Source organism: Oryza glaberrima, chromosome 3 (genome assembly GCF_000147395.1).
Source record: "Oryza glaberrima chromosome 3, OglaRS2, whole genome shotgun sequence".
Taxonomy (NCBI): Eukaryota; Viridiplantae; Streptophyta; class Magnoliopsida; order Poales; family Poaceae; genus Oryza; species Oryza glaberrima.
In genome coordinates this window covers 5,763,043-5,779,897 of record NC_068328.1, presented here as the reverse complement: position 1 = coordinate 5,779,897, position 16,855 = coordinate 5,763,043, and the positions used below count along the sequence as shown (strand labels likewise).

General features: G+C 45.3%; 3 protein-coding genes across 4 annotated transcripts; 1 reads left to right on the top strand and 2 right to left on the bottom strand.

The window, feature by feature from the left end:
• Positions 1 to 363: 363 nt before the first annotated feature.
• On the top strand, positions 364 to 2,764 carry LOC127767605 (pentatricopeptide repeat-containing protein ATP4 homolog, chloroplastic). The gene has a single exon (XM_052292995.1). It carries the CDS (start codon positions 426 to 428, stop codon positions 2,454 to 2,456), a length of 2,031 nt encoding a protein of 676 aa, XP_052148955.1. The 5' UTR covers positions 364 to 425; the 3' UTR covers positions 2,457 to 2,764.
• A 108-nt stretch (positions 2,765 to 2,872) lies between these two features.
• On the bottom strand, positions 2,873 to 6,141 carry LOC127767609 (cysteine synthase 2). The gene is made up of 6 exons (XM_052292999.1): positions 5,852 to 6,141; positions 5,669 to 5,743; positions 4,800 to 4,943; positions 4,119 to 4,577; positions 3,797 to 4,032; positions 2,873 to 3,501 (listed from the first exon to the last, which is right to left on the bottom strand). Exons 1-6 carry the CDS (start codon positions 6,080 to 6,082, stop codon positions 3,285 to 3,287), a joined length of 1,362 nt encoding a protein of 453 aa, XP_052148959.1. The 5' UTR covers positions 6,083 to 6,141; the 3' UTR covers positions 2,873 to 3,284.
• A 1,318-nt stretch (positions 6,142 to 7,459) lies between these two features.
• LOC127767608 (microtubule-associated protein 70-4) lies at positions 7,460 to 16,209 on the bottom strand. 2 transcript variants are annotated; one of them, XM_052292997.1, is made up of 14 exons: positions 16,099 to 16,209; positions 15,779 to 15,928; positions 15,638 to 15,691; positions 12,490 to 12,878; positions 12,166 to 12,363; positions 10,385 to 10,470; positions 10,135 to 10,200; positions 9,652 to 9,822; positions 9,370 to 9,540; positions 9,115 to 9,270; positions 8,764 to 8,910; positions 8,588 to 8,659; positions 7,874 to 8,499; positions 7,460 to 7,746 (listed from the first exon to the last, which is right to left on the bottom strand). In XM_052292997.1, exons 5-13 carry the CDS (start codon positions 12,278 to 12,280, stop codon positions 7,936 to 7,938), a joined length of 1,548 nt encoding a protein of 515 aa, XP_052148957.1. In that variant the 5' UTR covers positions 12,281 to 12,363; positions 12,490 to 12,878; positions 15,638 to 15,691; positions 15,779 to 15,928; positions 16,099 to 16,209; the 3' UTR covers positions 7,460 to 7,746; positions 7,874 to 7,935. The 2 variants fall into 2 exon arrangements, with proteins under 2 accessions (XP_052148957.1, XP_052148958.1); XM_052292998.1 differs by lacking the exon at positions 15,638 to 15,691.
• Positions 16,210 to 16,855: the final 646 nt, after the last annotated feature.

Below are 16,855 nucleotides of genomic sequence, written 5' to 3'. Positions count from 1 at the left end.
GAAAGGTGGTTCGCTGGCCAGCCTCGCCGCCATGCGCGGTGGGAACGGGAGGAAGACGTGGAGCGCGTCGAGCGGGTAAGGTTGCGATGTCGGAGAGACCCGTGAGAAGTAGGCCTGCCGCGTTGCCGCCCGGCGCTGAACGGCGGAGGCAGCGGCGACGGCGCCGGCGGCATCGTCGCGGATCGCGAGTTCTGTGCGGCCGGCGGCGCGGCGTGCGGTTGTTTTTTGGGAGTTTGGAGTCTCGCGGGGAGCGGGAAGGGCGCCGCGGCGCGGTCTCCTATTGTGCCTCTCCTTCATCTGATCTATCACTGACATCGCGGGCCCACAAACTGACACCCTCCTCGTCGCCACACTCCTCGCACTAGCAGTCGCGCTCTCTCCCCTTCTTCCCCCACCCAATCCACACAGAGAGAGCATCGCCCGGCATGGCTTCCCCTTCCTCCCTCCTCTCATGGCCTCACCGCGCAATCTCCCTCTCCTTCCAACCCAAGAACCCCTCTCCCTCTCCGGCCACCGCCCGTGTCTCCGTCCAAGACCCGCCGCCGCCTCCCTCCGACGCCAATCCGAGTCCGGGGAGGTCGAGCAATACGAGCAGGTACGTCTGGGTCAACCCCAACAGCCCGCGCGCCGCGGGGCTCGCCCGCGCGCGCGCCGGGTCGGGCCGACGCGCCCGCCTCGCCGCCGCGGCGGCCGCGCTTGCCGCCTGCGAGGCCGGGGAGGCGCCCGTCGCCGCGGCGCTGGAGGCCGCGTTCCCGGAACCCCCGTCCGAGCAGGACGCCGTCATCGTGCTCAACACGACCTCCGCCAGGCCCGCCGCCGTCGTGCTCGCGCTGCGGTGGTTCCTCCGGAACGCCGAGGTCCGCAAGGAGGTCATCCTCTACAACGTCGCGCTCAAGGCCCTGCGCAAGAGGCGGCGCTGGAGCGACGCCGAGGCGCTCTGGGAGGAGATGCTGCGCGAGGGCGTGCAGCCGGACAACGCCACCTTCTCGACCGTCATCAGCTGCGCGCGCGCCTGTGGCATGCCAGGCAAGGCCGTGGAGTGGTTCGAGAAGATGCCGGACTTCGGGTGCTCGCCGGACATGCTCACGTACTCGGCGGTGATCGACGCGTACGGCCGCGCCGGGGACGCCGAGACGGCCCTCCGCCTGTACGACCGCGCCCGCGCCGAGAAATGGCAGCTGGACCCCGTCATATGCGCCACGGTGATCAGGGTGCACTCGAGCAGCGGCAACTTCGACGGCGCACTCAACGTGTTCGAGGAAATGAAGGCGGCCGGCGTCAAGCCAAACCTGGTCGTGTACAACACGGTGCTGGACGCCATGGGCCGCGCGATGCGGCCGTGGGTGGTGAAGACCATCCACAGGGAGCTGGTCAGCCAGGAGGCGGTGCCCAACAAGGCGACGTACTGCTGCCTCCTCCATGCGTACACCAGGGCGCGCTACGGCGAGGACGCCATGGCCGTGTACCGGGTGATGAAGGACGAGGTGATGGACATCGACGTCGTGCTATACAACATGCTCCTTTCGATGTGCGCCGACATCGGCTACGTCGAGGAGGCGGAGGAGATCTTCAGGGACATGAAGGCCTCCATGGATTCCCGGTCCAAGCCTGACAGCTGGAGCTACTCATCCATGGTGACCCTCTACTCCTGCACCGGCAATGTCGCGGGTGCGGAGGGCATCCTGAACGAGATGGTGGAGGCTGGCTTCAAGCCCAACATCTTCATCCTCACCTCGCTCATCCGTTGCTACGGCAAAGCGGGGCGCACCGACGACGTGGTCAGGTCATTCGCCATGCTCGAGGACCTCGGCATCACCCCGGACGACCGGTTCTGCGGCTGCCTCCTCACCGTGGCGGCCGGCACGCCGGCGGATGAGCTGGGCAAGGTGATCGGGTGCATCGACCGGAGCAGCGCGCAGCTGGGCGCCGTGGTGCGGCTCCTGGTGGACGCCGCGGCGCCCAGCGAGCCCCTGAGGGAGGCCGCCGGCGAGCTGCTGGGCGGCGCGCGCGGCGTGGTGAGGATGCCGTACTGCAACTGCCTGATGGACCTGGCGGTGAACCTGAGCCAGATGGAGAAGGCCTGCGCGCTGCTGGACGTCGCGCTGCGGCTGGGCATCTACAGCAACGTGCAGACGAGGACGCAGACGCAGTGGTCGCTGCACCTGAGGGGCCTCTCCGTCGGCGCCGCGCTGACGACGCTGCACGTCTGGATGAGCGACCTGTACGCGGCGCTGCAGGCCGGGGACGAGCTGCCGCCGCTGCTCGGGATCCACACGGGGCAGGGGAAGAACACGTACTCCGACAAGGGGCTCGCCGCCGTGTTCGAGTCGCATCTCAAGGAGCTCGACGCGCCGTTCCACGAGGCGCCCGACAAGGCCGGCTGGTTCTTGACGACGAGCGTCGCGGCCAGGCACTGGCTGGAGACAAAGAAATCGGCAGAGTTAGTAGCGGTGTAAAACGCAACAATGGAGTAGGAATATATAGGATTTTTTTTTTGTTGGGCTTTTCGTAGTATCTCAATTTATGCAGGTGTTCTCAGGTTTTCTCCCTCCACAGATTTCTTCTAATGGTAGATGCTCAGACTTGCATATACTGTTGCCTCTGCTTCCATTGACAGAAGAACATCAGTCAAATTCCTCATTCAATTGAAAATAAAAAGCGCTGTTAACATTAGGTTTGGCATGCAGTCAATAACACAATCTACAGCTTCCATTCAGATGTATCTGCAAAGAGAGTGGGCACTGATGAAGAGAGAATAACTGAATAAGCTGGGGCAGGACCAATGACCAAATAGACCTGATGTCAACTGACAAAAGCAAGCTAGTGCTAGTACAAAATTAAACACCTGCAGAATATACATGAAACAAATTGGTAACTTGGCCAGTGTACAACACATGGATTTCAAAAGAATAAATGATCTCCTGAACAAATTCCCAGTCTCTTAGCCAAAAAACACTAATATAAGATTCAGTGGGAAAAAAACATCCTTTTACAGTTTACTGAATACATCCTAATGAAATATGCCAAAACTACAAGAAATGCAGGGTTGGCTATACCAGCCCCTATCAATGGCAATGCCAGCTAATTAAAATACATCACAATGTATTTTGAGGATAACTTAAAGCCGTACGACAAAATTTTTGTACCAATCCAGAGATGCAAGCAGTTCTCTTGCTGGATGAGATCTGCTATGTTCCAGCTCGTCAGTATTCACCAGCTATCAGGGCAGACATCACAGCATGAAAAACTTGCTGAGACTGTATATTCCCCATGAAATTTTCTCATCAATCAAGAAATTCCAGACCGGTAGCTGTTGGTGTCAGGCCATGGTTAGCCAAATATTGGTCATTGAAGAACTTACTTAGATGCCTCATCCCACTGTCACAGAGAATTGTCACAATTGTATGTCCTGGACCTAAATCTTGAGCAACTCTTACAGCACCAACACAATTCATGGCTGAAGAACTCCCAACGAACAGCCCATCATTTTTCAACAAGAACCTAAGTTAATATTTACAAGTAGATTGAGGTTAGATAATTGAAATACATTTTTAGCTTTTCTTTGAATTATCTTAAGATAAGAGAATAAACAACTATGAGCTTCCTTCTAACTATGACACAGAAGACTGATTCTTTTCATCCTTTTTGCTTCAGTACTTGTTTATTACAAGCGAAATGTGCAGAACTTTGATTAATGCTTATGAACCATGATTTGTACTAAACAATAACAGTTCTTGCATGGAAATTTCAGATTGTAACTCCTAAGAGTCAGCGAAAGCACTCGGTAAGTACATACCTTGACATCTCAACAGCTTCCCTATCTGTTCCCCGGTAAGCTCCATCCAGTTCCGCCATCATAAAATTTTTCGTAACCCTGTTGATTCCAATTCCTTCAGTAATAGTGTCAAAAGGATTCTTCAGCCTTTTGCCCTCAGCTTCCTCTTTTGTGTACATCACCCCTCTAGTAACCTTATTGAACAGACCAGATCCAGGTGGGTCCATTAAGAAGCATTTGATGTTTGTGTTCTTTTCCTATATTTGATTATAGCATAGGCATAAAAAAGGTCTACATGTGAGAAAGAAATATACAGAAGAAATAACATAAGAAGCATGCAAACCTTAAGATACCGTGAGACTCCAGCAATTGTGCCACCAGTGCCAGCTGCAGCAACAAAGGCATGCAGTGTCCCTTTACTTTGTTGCCATATCTCAGGACCAGTCCATTCATAATGGGCTCGGTAGTTTGCCATATTCTCAAATTGGTCAGCAAAGAAACCTCCCTTTGAATCAGAGTCATGATCACACTTCCCGTTATATTGTATTTCAGAATTGGCTGAACAGTTAGTTAGTGCCTTGTTTGACTCCCCTTTGCTTGCTGTTATCTTGCTGTGCATTATTCTAGTATTGACATGCGCTGAACCATTAGTTTCTTTGTACCTTGACTCTCTCTGGGCCGCTGCTGATTTGTTTGCTTCTAAAGCCCTTCTTCTAGCAATATTGACAAAATGGTCCCTATGTGTAATTGAAACAGGGCGCACTCGTTCAACAGTAGCCCCGAGCGCCTCGATTATTTGAGACTGTGAAAAGAGTTTTAGTAAAACTAAACATACAGGAGCATAAGCAATATACAGGCTTTCTGATGTTGAAATACTGTTTGTACTTTGGAACAATCTTAACAGAAGCATCTAGCATAGTTTAGTTCAGCTAGCCATGAAAAAAATGGATAACTCAAGTAGCAATCACAGATACTACACCATGGAGTATGTTATAAGAATTATGAACAGTATGTGACTTACTACCTTCTCAATGGCAGCATCATCAGGAATAACAACATGACATTTGCAGCCATAAGCAGGAGCAACAATGGCCAAGCTAATAGCTGTGCTTCCAGCACTTCCCTCTGTTACTGTACCACCACAGAGAAGATCACCAGATTCCAGAGCCTGGTAATGACAAGAGTTCCAGGATCAAATATAAAGGATATGATATACGGTTGTTAGTATATAACAACATCATAGGAACCGAAATTACCAAACAACATGACACGGAGCAAACTATCTCATGAATCCATGATTCATCTGGTGAAATTTGAAACAAAAGAATTTAGATAAAATCCTAGTACCTGTTTGTTTCAATCCAATAATACTAGAAATAAAACCGCATAATGTTTTTCCCATGAGTGCTTTTTTTCAGAACTGCAATTCTAAAATTGTTGGGTCACTGACAACATAGTTTTACAGGTTCCAAAAGATGATGGAAAAATCTTGATACCACCCTGTTATCGACTTCCACCTTACAATTGCTTTTTGAAGGATAGACAACTACAGGCTAGAGTTAATACAAGTAAGCATTTATCACCACATCTTACAATAAGGAGGAAGTCAACTAATTCCTGCTCTCAACCTCACAAAATGACTGAAGTAGAAAGTCCAGAGGTAGAGATTCTCAAAAGATGCATATACAGGTACTTTCTCAAAAAAAAAAAAAAGAAGAAGAAGAAGAAAAGGCAAGTACATGTAGCCAACATTACATGAAACTTTTCATTAAGGAAATCATACTCCAGCAAAGTAGCAATTCTGAAACTTTTCTCCGTGAGCTGTACTTCTCAGCTACCCCATTCAATCTATCTACAAATTTGGATCAATTTGAACCAACATGAACAAATTACCTCTTCGATGATCTTAACTGCCACACGGTCCTTCACGCTGCCTCCGGGATTCAAGAACTCGGCCTTCCCCAGGATCTGCAACCCAACCAAAAGCAACACCACCACTTCATCAGCTCAACCGAACCAAACCAAACCAGCCAGTAAAACCGGAGCCACAAACACGGACGCACCCCCCGAGTCTACCTCGCACCCTGTGGCGTCGGAGAGGCTATTGATGCGGATGAGGGGCGTGTTTCCGATGGCCTCCACGAGGCCCTTCCGCCGCGTCCGCCGGCCGCTCGAGCGGGAGGACCTCGTCGTGGGCCCGACCCACGGCAGCTTGGCGCCGTCCCTGTGTAGGAGGAGGTAGCACGCGAGCAGGGATACGGCGGCAGCCGCGGCGGCTGCTCCCGCCGCCGCCGTCGCAGCCGCCATCTCGCGGGGGGGAGGAGGAGCCGGAGTTGGGGACGAACAGCGAACCGCGTGGGTTTGCGCCTTCTACGGTTACGGGTTTAGCACGGGACGAACCGACTTCGTTCAACTGAGAATTTTTTTCATTTTTAAATTTTTACTTTTTTAATATTTACAGAAATATTGTACCGATGAAAATATTTATAGAATTAGACCCTACCACTTTCGGGGAGGGCGGCAAGGCGACACGAGGGACGGACAAAATGAAAAAAAATTAGAAGAATGCATTTTTGGTAGGGCAAAATTTGCATTTGCCCCTTCAGCCCTTACAAAGAGTGGCAAGGGACCTCATTGCAAAATATGCACACCGTACCGCCCTCCACTTGGGCGGCAGGAGCCATTTCTCTAAATAATTTGGATGATATAATATTTCTGTAAATATTAAAAAATAAAAATTTAAAAATGAAAAAAAAATCTTCAACTGACGCGGATCGTGTTGGGCCCAGTGGTCAGAGTCAGAGTTTGCATCCACGTTTGGAATTTGGGCCTTCTTGCAAGCTTGGGCCTGATATCGCTGTAAAAATTCCAGCCCTAAATTTTCGAGTTGGGCTGAAAACCACTGCTTGAATTGGATGGACCTTTTTTTCTAATAAAATACTCATCTATATCCACAAATATAAGGGATTTTGGGTTTGCTCACTTTTATGCCAAAATTAAGGGTATGTTTAGTTCACGTCAAAATTCTAAGTTTAGTTAAAATTGGAACGATGTGATAGAAAAGTTGGAAGTTTGTGTGTGTAGGAAAGTTTTGATGTGATGGAAAAGTTTGGAAGTTTGAAGAAAAAAATTGGAACTAAACTTGGCCTAACCCTTTCAAATTTTGGTAACATCAAACTTTTGATAATTTTGATAATACCAAACTTTAGTAGGGTAGAAGTGTCTGGGTGTTGTTTGGTTTGTTACCATGCCAACCATTCTTGTATAGTGCCATGTGGAGAAGTTTTAAGAAAATCATCAAATTTTGGTAGGTAAGGTGTGGTACAGTATTTAGGATGTGTTTAGATTGCTACTTTGCGAAAAATTGACAATGCCAAAGTTCGGTATGGTTGAACACAGTAAGAAACTGAAAAGCCCCAGTTCGTTTCATTTATCGAAAAAATATAAGGGATTCTAATATGTCAAGAAAAAAGTACAACAAACTTCACCTTTGTTTTTCATTCAATACCTCAACCTAACACTTATTTTATTTACTTCATTTCTGGTAAATATGCCAAAAGTACAACATACAACTTGTAGTTAACCTGCGCGAACACACGAAAATTACTGACTTGTAGCAATAATTCTGGAACAATTCTTTGCCAAAAAAAAAAATCTGGAACAACTGAAACAAAAAAAAAACAATTAAGAGAAACACCCTTCACTTATATTTCTATTTGCATTTTTGTTACATTGCATCAACTTTCTTTATTTAATGAAACAAACCTTTCCTCAAAACACTACAAATTGAATCTGTTTTTTTACAGGCACAAAATGCACTTGTGAAGCTTATGGCATGATTTATATGTACAAGATATAACAAAGACGAAGACCATTGCCGGTTCTGTTGTCCAAATAATCTCCAAAACTAAAATATTGAAGAAAGCTTCAGAGAGGCTCACACGCTTTTCAAATAAGTCGCAATGATGCATCTGTATGAAACAAAGAAAGAACAATGTCAGAGAAAAACAGTCTAGAGTGTCCTATATATTTTAACTTTGTTAAAATATTCAAAAGCAGAGAGATCTCATGTGCAAATTAAAAGGAGAAGTTGTATACCTGTACATGGTAAGTACCATCTGTTTTCTATTATGCATTATCCACAATCCAAAAGGCAACCTTCAAATTTCACAGCTGTCCTTGGTACTTTTTACAGCATCAGAATCATCAGCCTTTCCCTCGTCCAATTTCCTCAAATCCATGGCTTCTTCATGTTCGCTGCACTGCACCCCACAGTCACCATCTGCATGCGAATCACCCAAATGCGCCTTGTAATTTGGGTTCTGTTCTTTGTTCTCCTTGCCAGCATCATCAGCCACCTTGCTCCTATGCGCCCACAGATGGCTTCTCACAGGACGTTCTCCTCTGCCACCAGCAGCAACGCTCTTTGCTGATCTCGGGCTGTCAAACCGTTTAGCAGCAGCATGCCTGTTCTTCTCTGCAGCTTCGGTTTCAGAGCCAGGTTGCTTATTCAGAACTTTCCCTGACACCGATGCCCTTGGCTGAGATGCCGGCCTTCTCTTGTCGGCGCCGTCAGCTGAGATGATTGGTCGTCTTGGCTGAGACGATGACCTCTTTGGAGTGGCTTGCTTGCTAGTAGCGTTGTCCTTATTGCTAGCAGACGTGTTGGATGATTCATTTCTCATGTCATCTTCCAACGCCTTGAGCTTCCTCCTGAGCTTGTCCTGGAAAAGGAGCCAAAGTTTCAGACAACGACATGGAGAAATTAATTGGGTGAAAAATTGATTGAAGTATCTTTGCCACGTTTCTCACATTCAGCTGGGCTTCTGCCTTGGCAGACTTCTCGGCCATGGCAATCTTGTCGCGCAGCCGTTGAATCTCTCCCTAGACGGTCATTGTGAAAATGACAAATAATCAGATGATAAATTGAGAAAAATCTAGTACAAAGGCCAGTAAAATTTGGAGGCGCCACCGTGTGGTGTACTTACCTGCAGGAGCCTCCGTTCCTCGAGCCATCTCTTGACAGGCATCAGCTTGTCAGCATCGTCCTTCCACTCGTTCGCGGTCGTCGACGCGACACGGTTGACGTAGACCTTGGCGCGAGCTAGCTCCCTCTCGAGCGTCCTCTTCTCTTCCTGCAGGTTGAAAAAGCTCGTCAGAAACGAACGTAATCAATCGTCTTCTGAATACGCTACCCCATCCGTCCCAAAAAAAAAAACTCCTATGGGACCTCTCCTAGGACAACGAATCTGAACTACTCTTTATTTAGATTCGTTGTTCTAGGAGGGGTTGAGTTTTTTTTGGGACGGAGGGAGTACATTGCTACTCATGTCACTCACGTTCAGCTTGGCGGCCTGATTCTGGTAGAAGCGGACAGCGTTGGCAACGTCTCCGGTGGAGAGAATGGACTCCTCGAGCTCGGCGATGGTGTGCGTGAGCCTCTCGATGTCCAGCACCTGCTGCCTGTTGCTCTTCTCCAGCAGCTTGTTCTCCTCCTGCAGTCACAAAGACCAAAAAATCAAAAATCAGTTCAGGCTGACGAAAATTAATCTAGCTGATGTGTCAGTGATGGATTTGCATGTGTGCTAGCTCACATGGTAGATCTCCATCTGTTTCTTGAGCTCGATGTTCTGGTTCTGGACGTCCTCGACGATCAGCGCCCTCTCGAGCGCGCTACGCAGGATGTTCCCTGCCTCCACCAGCGCCGCCTCCTTCAGCTTCAGGTGCCGCTCCAACGCCTTCTTGTCATCCTGGAGCAATGCAATCTGACAGCCGAGACGAGCAGCCACAATGTCATCATACAGAACTGAAGTTAAACTGAATTGTCCTGGTAACTGATCGTCAGGCAGCTGCTTTAGTGCAGTTACAGGTGTTACCTCGTGCCTGTATGCTTTGATGTCAGACTCCAGGGGCGCGATGATGGCGTCGAACGGGACGACCTCCTCGTCCTTCTGCGACGAGTGGATCCGCCTGAGCGTCGCCTCGGCGGCGAACTGCGCAGACAGCGCTTCTTTCCTCTCGTTGCTTAGCCTCTTCACATCCAGGTTCTGTTGCACCGAGAGAAAAGCTCGTTAGTATCGTAGAACCGTAGAATTGGTCACCTCCCTCCGTATAATATTATGAATTGTTCCTAATCAAACCTATTTAAATTTGATCGAGTTTACAGAAAAACTTAGCAATATCTACAACAGCAAATTAGTTTTTATTAAACTAACATCTAATATATTTTAATAATAAGCTTGTTTTGTGCCGGAAATGTTGCTATATTTTTCTATAAATTTGATTAAAACTTAAAAAGTTTAACTACGGAGGGAGTAGCAATTAACATATTTAATTTAATAATCAGTTGACTAACTAACCTTCTGCTCGAGCTGCTTCTCCAGGCTACTCAGCTTCTCATCCTGTTTCTTCAGCTCCTTGGTCAGCTGCAGAGACATACGCAGTACACCGGAGTGGTGTCAGTACAGTGAGTAAGCTAGTGACCGGGGCATGGCTTGCCCAATGTTGCATCGGTGTTGATTGTTGGAGTGGAAAAGTGGGGGTTTAGCTTGGAAACAACTCAAGCAAAATGGTAGTTAATTACATTAGTTAGCTCGTGAAGCAAATTACCTCAGCAATGGCCTTGTCCTTCAGGGCTTCCATCACCTTTAGGCCTTTAATTTCGCTGTATGCATGTCCTAGCTCTCTGTCCTTCTCTGCAGGTTTAAGCACGAGCTAGGCGTGAGCATGAAGCTAGATTCTAACATTAATTTAGTTCAACTGCTAGTTAAAGACTTAAAAGTTTGAATTTCTGAGACCATGTCGATGTACAAAACGTATTATTTGAGTAACTTTTCAAATTTCATAGTTATAAATGATGGACTAGAAGATTATACTGATAGCTTATTTCTCTTGGGTCTTTGACCCAAAACGAACAAAAAAGGATAAATTATTAATCCTTTTTATGTTTGTAAACAAAAAGATATTTTACTGCTCCTTGTTTGGACTTCAGAGTGAAATTGAAGTAACTAGAGTCATCAATGAACTGATTGAATGAGACAGATGACAATAACAGCTTTGAACAAGGACCTTTTGTGCTAAAAAGTGTAGAGTTCAATCTAAACATAGTATTAATGACTGATGCAGTGTGAGAAAATCTTTAGGTAATTCTGCTACCGGGAAAAGGGTATATCAGTAAAACGTTTAGGTCACAACTAAATTGAATGGCAGTTTGGCGCCATTTAGATCATGAAGAAATATTTTTAGTTCCTAGAATGATGCATGATGAATATCATGATTCAACAGTAGTACTCCTATATGTCTGACAAAATTGACTAGCTAGCCTGAAATATTTTCTGCAAACTAGAGTTCTAGAAACAAGTGCATTCTGCCATCCAACCAGGGCTTAAAATTTTGGTTCTTTTTTTTTTTTAAGAATTTCGGGCCCCTATAAGAATTTTTTTTTCAAAAATTTTACCGTTTTGTGAATTTAATAAAATTTATTGAAATTCAGTCAAAAATTTTCACAAATTCAAATTATTTTTGTTCTGAAATATTACAAAATTTCGAAAATTTTGGTCCTCCTGGTAGATTGTGCTCACCGAAATTGTAAAGCCTGCATCCAACACCACGTTAATTCTTCTTGCCCTTTATTGACGTCCTACCAACCGTCCAACCAGCCATACTAAAATTTTCAGGGTTTTGTCACACCTATATCGTAGAATCTGAGCAAATATCTCTTGTAACCTACAAGATTGGGTTACTTAGACCGCTTTTTGGTGTCTATTTTTTGTCGTAGTTGGAAAAGCTTGCATCATGGATAAGAAAAGGCGGACAAAAGAGAGATTTTTTCTTTCTTTCTGAAAAAAAATATGGAACTGTAGCATGCCCTGATTCCATCTCAACAAATTGGTGCTTGTCAAGTTAATGTATCTGTTCTTCTAAAGAATACTTAAAAAAATGACTTAGGTACGAATAGTTTATCTAAAACTACATAGTACATATTCACGCTCAATTTTTCTATTTCCTACTTCACCAAGACGATCACAGCGATCGTACTACGTTATTGTAGTGAACTGATGTACTCAAATTTTCAGCCTACTTGTGAACTACAAGTGTCTGACTATGTCTCAGTAACTGATACAGGGAAGGGGATATGTGTCCATTTCGCTTACAGTATCACTACTGGTACAGTAGTACTTGATATGACCAAAGCGTGAATTGAATGACTTATGTTGCAAGGTCATAATTAACTAGGGCTTCAGTTTGATCAATCAGTATGTCATATGATTAACCATTTCAAGCTGGCGAGATGCATTGAGATGCATTGCACCACGAGGCTTAAACACAACGATCAAAAACTGACGGTGGTTTATTAATTAGCTATATAGCCAAACGAGCAAATTAATTACCTCTGAGGAGATTCTCCAGCCTGTTGAGCTCGTCGACGACGGGATCAGGATGGCCATCGAACGGAAGCATATCCTTGCTGACGCCATGCTCGACGACCTCTCCCAAGCTGCCCATCGTCGCTCGATCGACCTCCTCCTGTATGTCCTCCTGCCCTGCCTTCTGTACACCTTTCTTGCAGTTTTGCTAGCTGCTAGCACCTAGCACACAAGATAAACCCAATCAGCTACACTATCTATCTATCTATCTATCTATCTATCTATCTAGCTATCTAGTTTTGTTTAGCTAGCTATATATGAAAGCCCAGTTGATGTTCTTCTTCCCACCTAAGTGGAAGAAAGAATGCTCGCAAAGATCACGGCTGCCCCCGGGAGCTTAATACTTGCAGTGGTTGCAGTGCTGCACGACCAAGCGAGAGTGGGTTTGGTTGGATTTTATGGAGGCGCAATGCGTGGGGTTTCTTGAGGAGCACCCCATTGCTGGGGCTCGCGCGCGCGCGAGAAAGGAAGCCGACGGTGCAAGCAGCGGATGGATGGATGGATTGGATGGAGGCGGGAGGAGTGCGGTTGAAGCAGAGACAAATGGAGCCGCGGCCTCACGCCGGCTTTGCTGCTGCTGCTGCTGTTGCATAGTCCAGAGCTGGCACGAGAGCGACGCCAAAAGTTAACTTCTGCGATATGCCGATGTATTTTCCCTTGGAGAAAATCCAGTACTCCTGCAAAATAAATATGATTGTGGTTAAATATATGTGAAATCTGAGTAGCTAATACTCCCTCCGTAGTTTTAGATTATAAGACGTTTTGACTTTGGTCAAAATCAAACTGCTTTAAATTTAATTAAATTTAAAGAAAAAAATTAGTAACATTTTTTACCCAAGATAAATTTATTATAAAAATATATTCAATTATTGATTTGATGAAACTAATTTAGGATTGTAAATATTATACTATAATTGTTTATAAACTTAGTCAAACTTAAAACAGTTTGACTTTGATCAAACAGTTTGACCAAAGTCAAAACGTCTTATAACCTAAAACGGAGGGAATAGCTAGTTAATTAACTACTGCTGTATATAACTTAATTATTGGTGTGGCACTGTAATTCTCTTGCTAATGATCGGGGTCAATATAATATGGTCCTAACTCTCGTCGGTGTGATACAGGGGTAACAAAAATCTTAGTAGTAACTTACTACACTAGTGGTGATATTTGTGTCCTTTTTGTATCTGTCCTTCTCAGAAGTTCATCGTTTTGTTGAAAAAAAAATATGTTAGCATCATGCATCTAGTTAATGAATTAATTAATTGCTTGTTTGGTAAGACCTGGCAGTACAGGAGGATATGGTTAATTGAATGATAATCTCCTATTATGAACACGCCGGTTTTGACGAAAAGAAAGAAACCGTGTTAAATGCAATTAGCTGTAGCTGGCTAAGCTAAGATGAAGTGATATGAACAAGGCCTTCTCACATACACTGCACTGTGCTGAAACTGAAAGCATATCCATTATCCGTGTTTCGTAACCGTCACCGGTCGAGGGACAAACTATAATGGTGCGTGCACACTGGAAGGGTGCAACGGGCCAACGGCCCATGCTGATGTTGACCATGGAAGGAGCCTTCCCTTCGCCGTCTGCATCGCCACAAAATTACTCATTGGATGAAGTGGTGGCAAACTAGCTTAGCTTGATTAGCTCCTATGCGTGTTCCAAATGGCAGCTAGCTAGAGATGGAGGAAGCATTGCAAGCATTAGTCTTTAAGGGTAAGAAGATAATAAGAGGCTTTGCTTGATTGCTTCTGCTGTCATAACACATTTTGAAGCTTTCAAGCTACTAAAAACGAATCAACCTACCCTCTATATGACAGTCTTCTTCAGATAACCAAGTAACTGGGTACTGATTGGTGTGTAGTTTTTTTTTCCTACTTAAAATATTGAATATCAGCAATCAAAATGCTTCAAGTATTATAAATCAAGTCCAGGGTGTTCAACTAGTTTAGGTGGTCAAACTAAAACGTGTGAATATGTGTGAGGTTATTGTGGCCTGCCTTCTCTAGGTAGAAGCTTATGTTAGTTAGAAGATGACAGGAGGAAGAGGATAAGAAGTTAGAAAACAAGCTTCCTGAATGGCCTGATCGACAATTCGACAAATATGATGTTATGATGTTGGAAGCATCGAACAGTTTTGTGCTGGACGGACTGAGACTACACAGTTCATTTCTTCTCTTTTTTTTTGCCTTTTCTAAAGGAGATGCTTCTGGCAACTTGAATGAAGTATTCTTCTTGTGGAAGTTTTAACTTCTCATTAACATCTATTTTTGCCAAAGAAAAACATAAAGAGAAGTGAAAAGAGGAAGAGCTTAATTATTCGATTATTACATGTCTATATTTTTCAGCTTGAAAGCAGCACTTGACAACTCCTTCAGTACTTAATTTGTTCACTAATACAGCACATTTCCAGGAAGTACCTAAACAAATTAAAAAATACTGATAATTATAGCTCTTTAGGTTACTTAAGTACAACCGGCTACTTCAACTCCCTCATGGAGCTGGACTAACGATAAATACTTACCCTATTTTACCACAAATTGAGCTAACTGGCTTTCATATATACTACTACTAGCCTATTGATGACGCCGCTGCCAGTTGTTAATGGTCAAATCAAGATTAACCACTAATCATGCTTGCCTAGTCAAATAATTTTGATCGTGAAAACGTGATTATTTTTTTCTAATTGCGACGCAGACCTAACCGCATGACGTGTTACTATTCCTGACTGGTTCAGTGCATTCCGCTTTCAATCCTCTGAGGCAGCCTCTGGATAATAGTTTTATTGGTGATTTTTATGATTAGAGGTGATAGTGCAGCACAAGAGGGTTAATTTGTAGGTGAAGCTCCAGTAAAGCTCATGCTGAGCCCAATGAAAACCAATTTTGTCACGCATTCAGGCTCACACATAGGCTCAGCTTTAAGAAATGTGACATGGACCTAACCCCATGATGTAGCAGTGTGTTAAATGCTCTTAGTGCCTTTTTCCTTTTCATTCCATTGCACCATAGTCTTTATCTACTGGGACTAGTATTGAGTGTTCCATTATTGTGAGGTTATGTGCTTGACAGTGGCGTTAATTTGTAGGTCAAGCTAGGGCAGTGCTGCTCTGAAATCTTCTAAGTATTCTAAAGATATTGTATTTGTCAGGAAGTGCTCTGTATGCATATGCACTAAGATAAAGCATAGCCATGGTATTGCAGTGGTTTGGTGGATGCTTAAGTGGTCAGGCCAGGGAATTGCTTAATACTCATGGTAAGTAGAGAACTCTATTCTGCAAATCTGTAATCATGTCATGCTTACAGAAACAAAGCAAAACTTTGTACAAATAATTTTCTAGAAAGCTTTGTGTAAAATAGCTGTCCAAACATCGACTGAAAAGAAGAAACGGTATTGCTATGACTGAGGTAACGATAAAAAACAAACTTACAGGTAGCATGTCTACTCTGATCCTAGGTAAAATTCTGTGCACCTCAGCAACAAACTGTTTAAAAATAATAATAATAACTCTCAATTTTTAGACCAAGTGATAGATTGATAGATAGGACATAGGAGTAGAACATGTACTGACCTCTGTTCATCAGATTTCACTGAACATGGCGCGGCCATTATCAGATGAGACAGGGTCAATTTCACATCACCCTCTGCCCAGATTTATGCAGGGTTTGTTTCTGTAGAGTTTGCTTTCGCTTCCTTGGCGAAACCTGATCGCCAATCCAACCTTCACATACGCATCGATAAAAATTTTCGTTTATTTCAACTTTTCAACAGACGCAAAATCTTAGAAATTTTGAACGGGAGAAATCAAGCAAAAGAACAGGGGGCAAAAAACAAAAAAAATTAAAAATCGCCGGAAACGAAGGAGAACTGGAGAAGCAAGAACAAACGAACCGACGCACGGAGATCGGCCCCTCCAATGGCTGCTTTATTCCGGCGGCGGAGGCGAGTCGACGGCGAGCGGCGGCGGCGGCGGCGGCGGCCGAAGGGCCGCGGAGGAGGAGACGATTGCGTCTCGATGACGGTTTGACCCCACTACGAGGTGGTCCCACATGTCAGTGAGACCCATGGCCCCGGCGAGTTATCCGCTAGTCCCTTTCCTTGCCTGGTCCTCCTGAGACGTCCCATCCAAAATGTGCGGCTGAGATTGCGTAGAAGTAGGACAGTGGAGTCGAGGCAGTTTTTTCGCGGAGGTCCTTCGCTTATTCGGTATTGGCGGTTGACTTCATGGGCCTCAAAGCTAATCGCGTTGAGAGATTCTTGGGCCTCATGCCAGCCAAGTTAGTGGACCTCCGTATGAGCGCGTGCCGTTTGGGCTTGACTGATGCCATTCGCTACAGGTGCTTTAAGATTGGAGTAAATTCACTTTTAATCCCTCAACTTGATGTGGAGTGTTGAATCATGTTCTTAACTGCAATACTATATATATAACACGTTCCCCCAACTTGCAATACTAGATTACCCGAGGTTAGGGGTGGAAAAAAAGCTCAGGCTTGTGAGCTCAGCTCGGGCTTGGCTCGAGCTTGGTTGGCTTGGCTCGGCTCGTAAGCCAAACAAGCCAAGTCCAAGCCTCCTTTTTAGCTCGTTGCTGAAATGAGCCGAGCCGAGCTAGCTCGCGAACCGCTTGTTATGGCTCGCGAGCCTAGGCCAT

Bases quoted from the DNA above. Each gene is read 5' to 3' on its own strand.
- LOC127767605 (XM_052292995.1), top strand. From the start codon at position 426: ATGGCTTCCCCTTCCTCCCTCCTCTCATGGCCTCACCGCGCAATCTCC.
- LOC127767609 (XM_052292999.1), bottom strand. From the start codon at position 6,082: ATGGCGGCTGCGACGGCGGCGGCGGGAGCAGCCGCCGCGGCTGCCGCC. The intron at 5,744-5,851 runs GTAGACTCGGGG...GTTGGGTTGCAG, and splicing joins CCGACGCCACAGGGTGCGAG to ATCCTGGGGAAGGCCGAGTT. The intron at 4,578-4,799 runs GTAGTAAGTCAC...CTCTTTTCACAG, and splicing joins ATGATGCTGCCATTGAGAAG to TCTCAAATAATCGAGGCGCT.
- LOC127767608 (XM_052292997.1), bottom strand. From the start codon at position 12,280: ATGGGCAGCTTGGGAGAGGTCGTCGAGCATGGCGTCAGCAAGGATATG. The intron at 9,823-10,134 runs GTTAGTTAGTCA...TCGGTGCAACAG, and splicing joins AGAAGCAGCTCGAGCAGAAG to AACCTGGATGTGAAGAGGCT. The intron at 9,541-9,651 runs GTAACACCTGTA...CTCGGCTGTCAG, and splicing joins TCAAAGCATACAGGCACGAG to ATTGCATTGCTCCAGGATGA.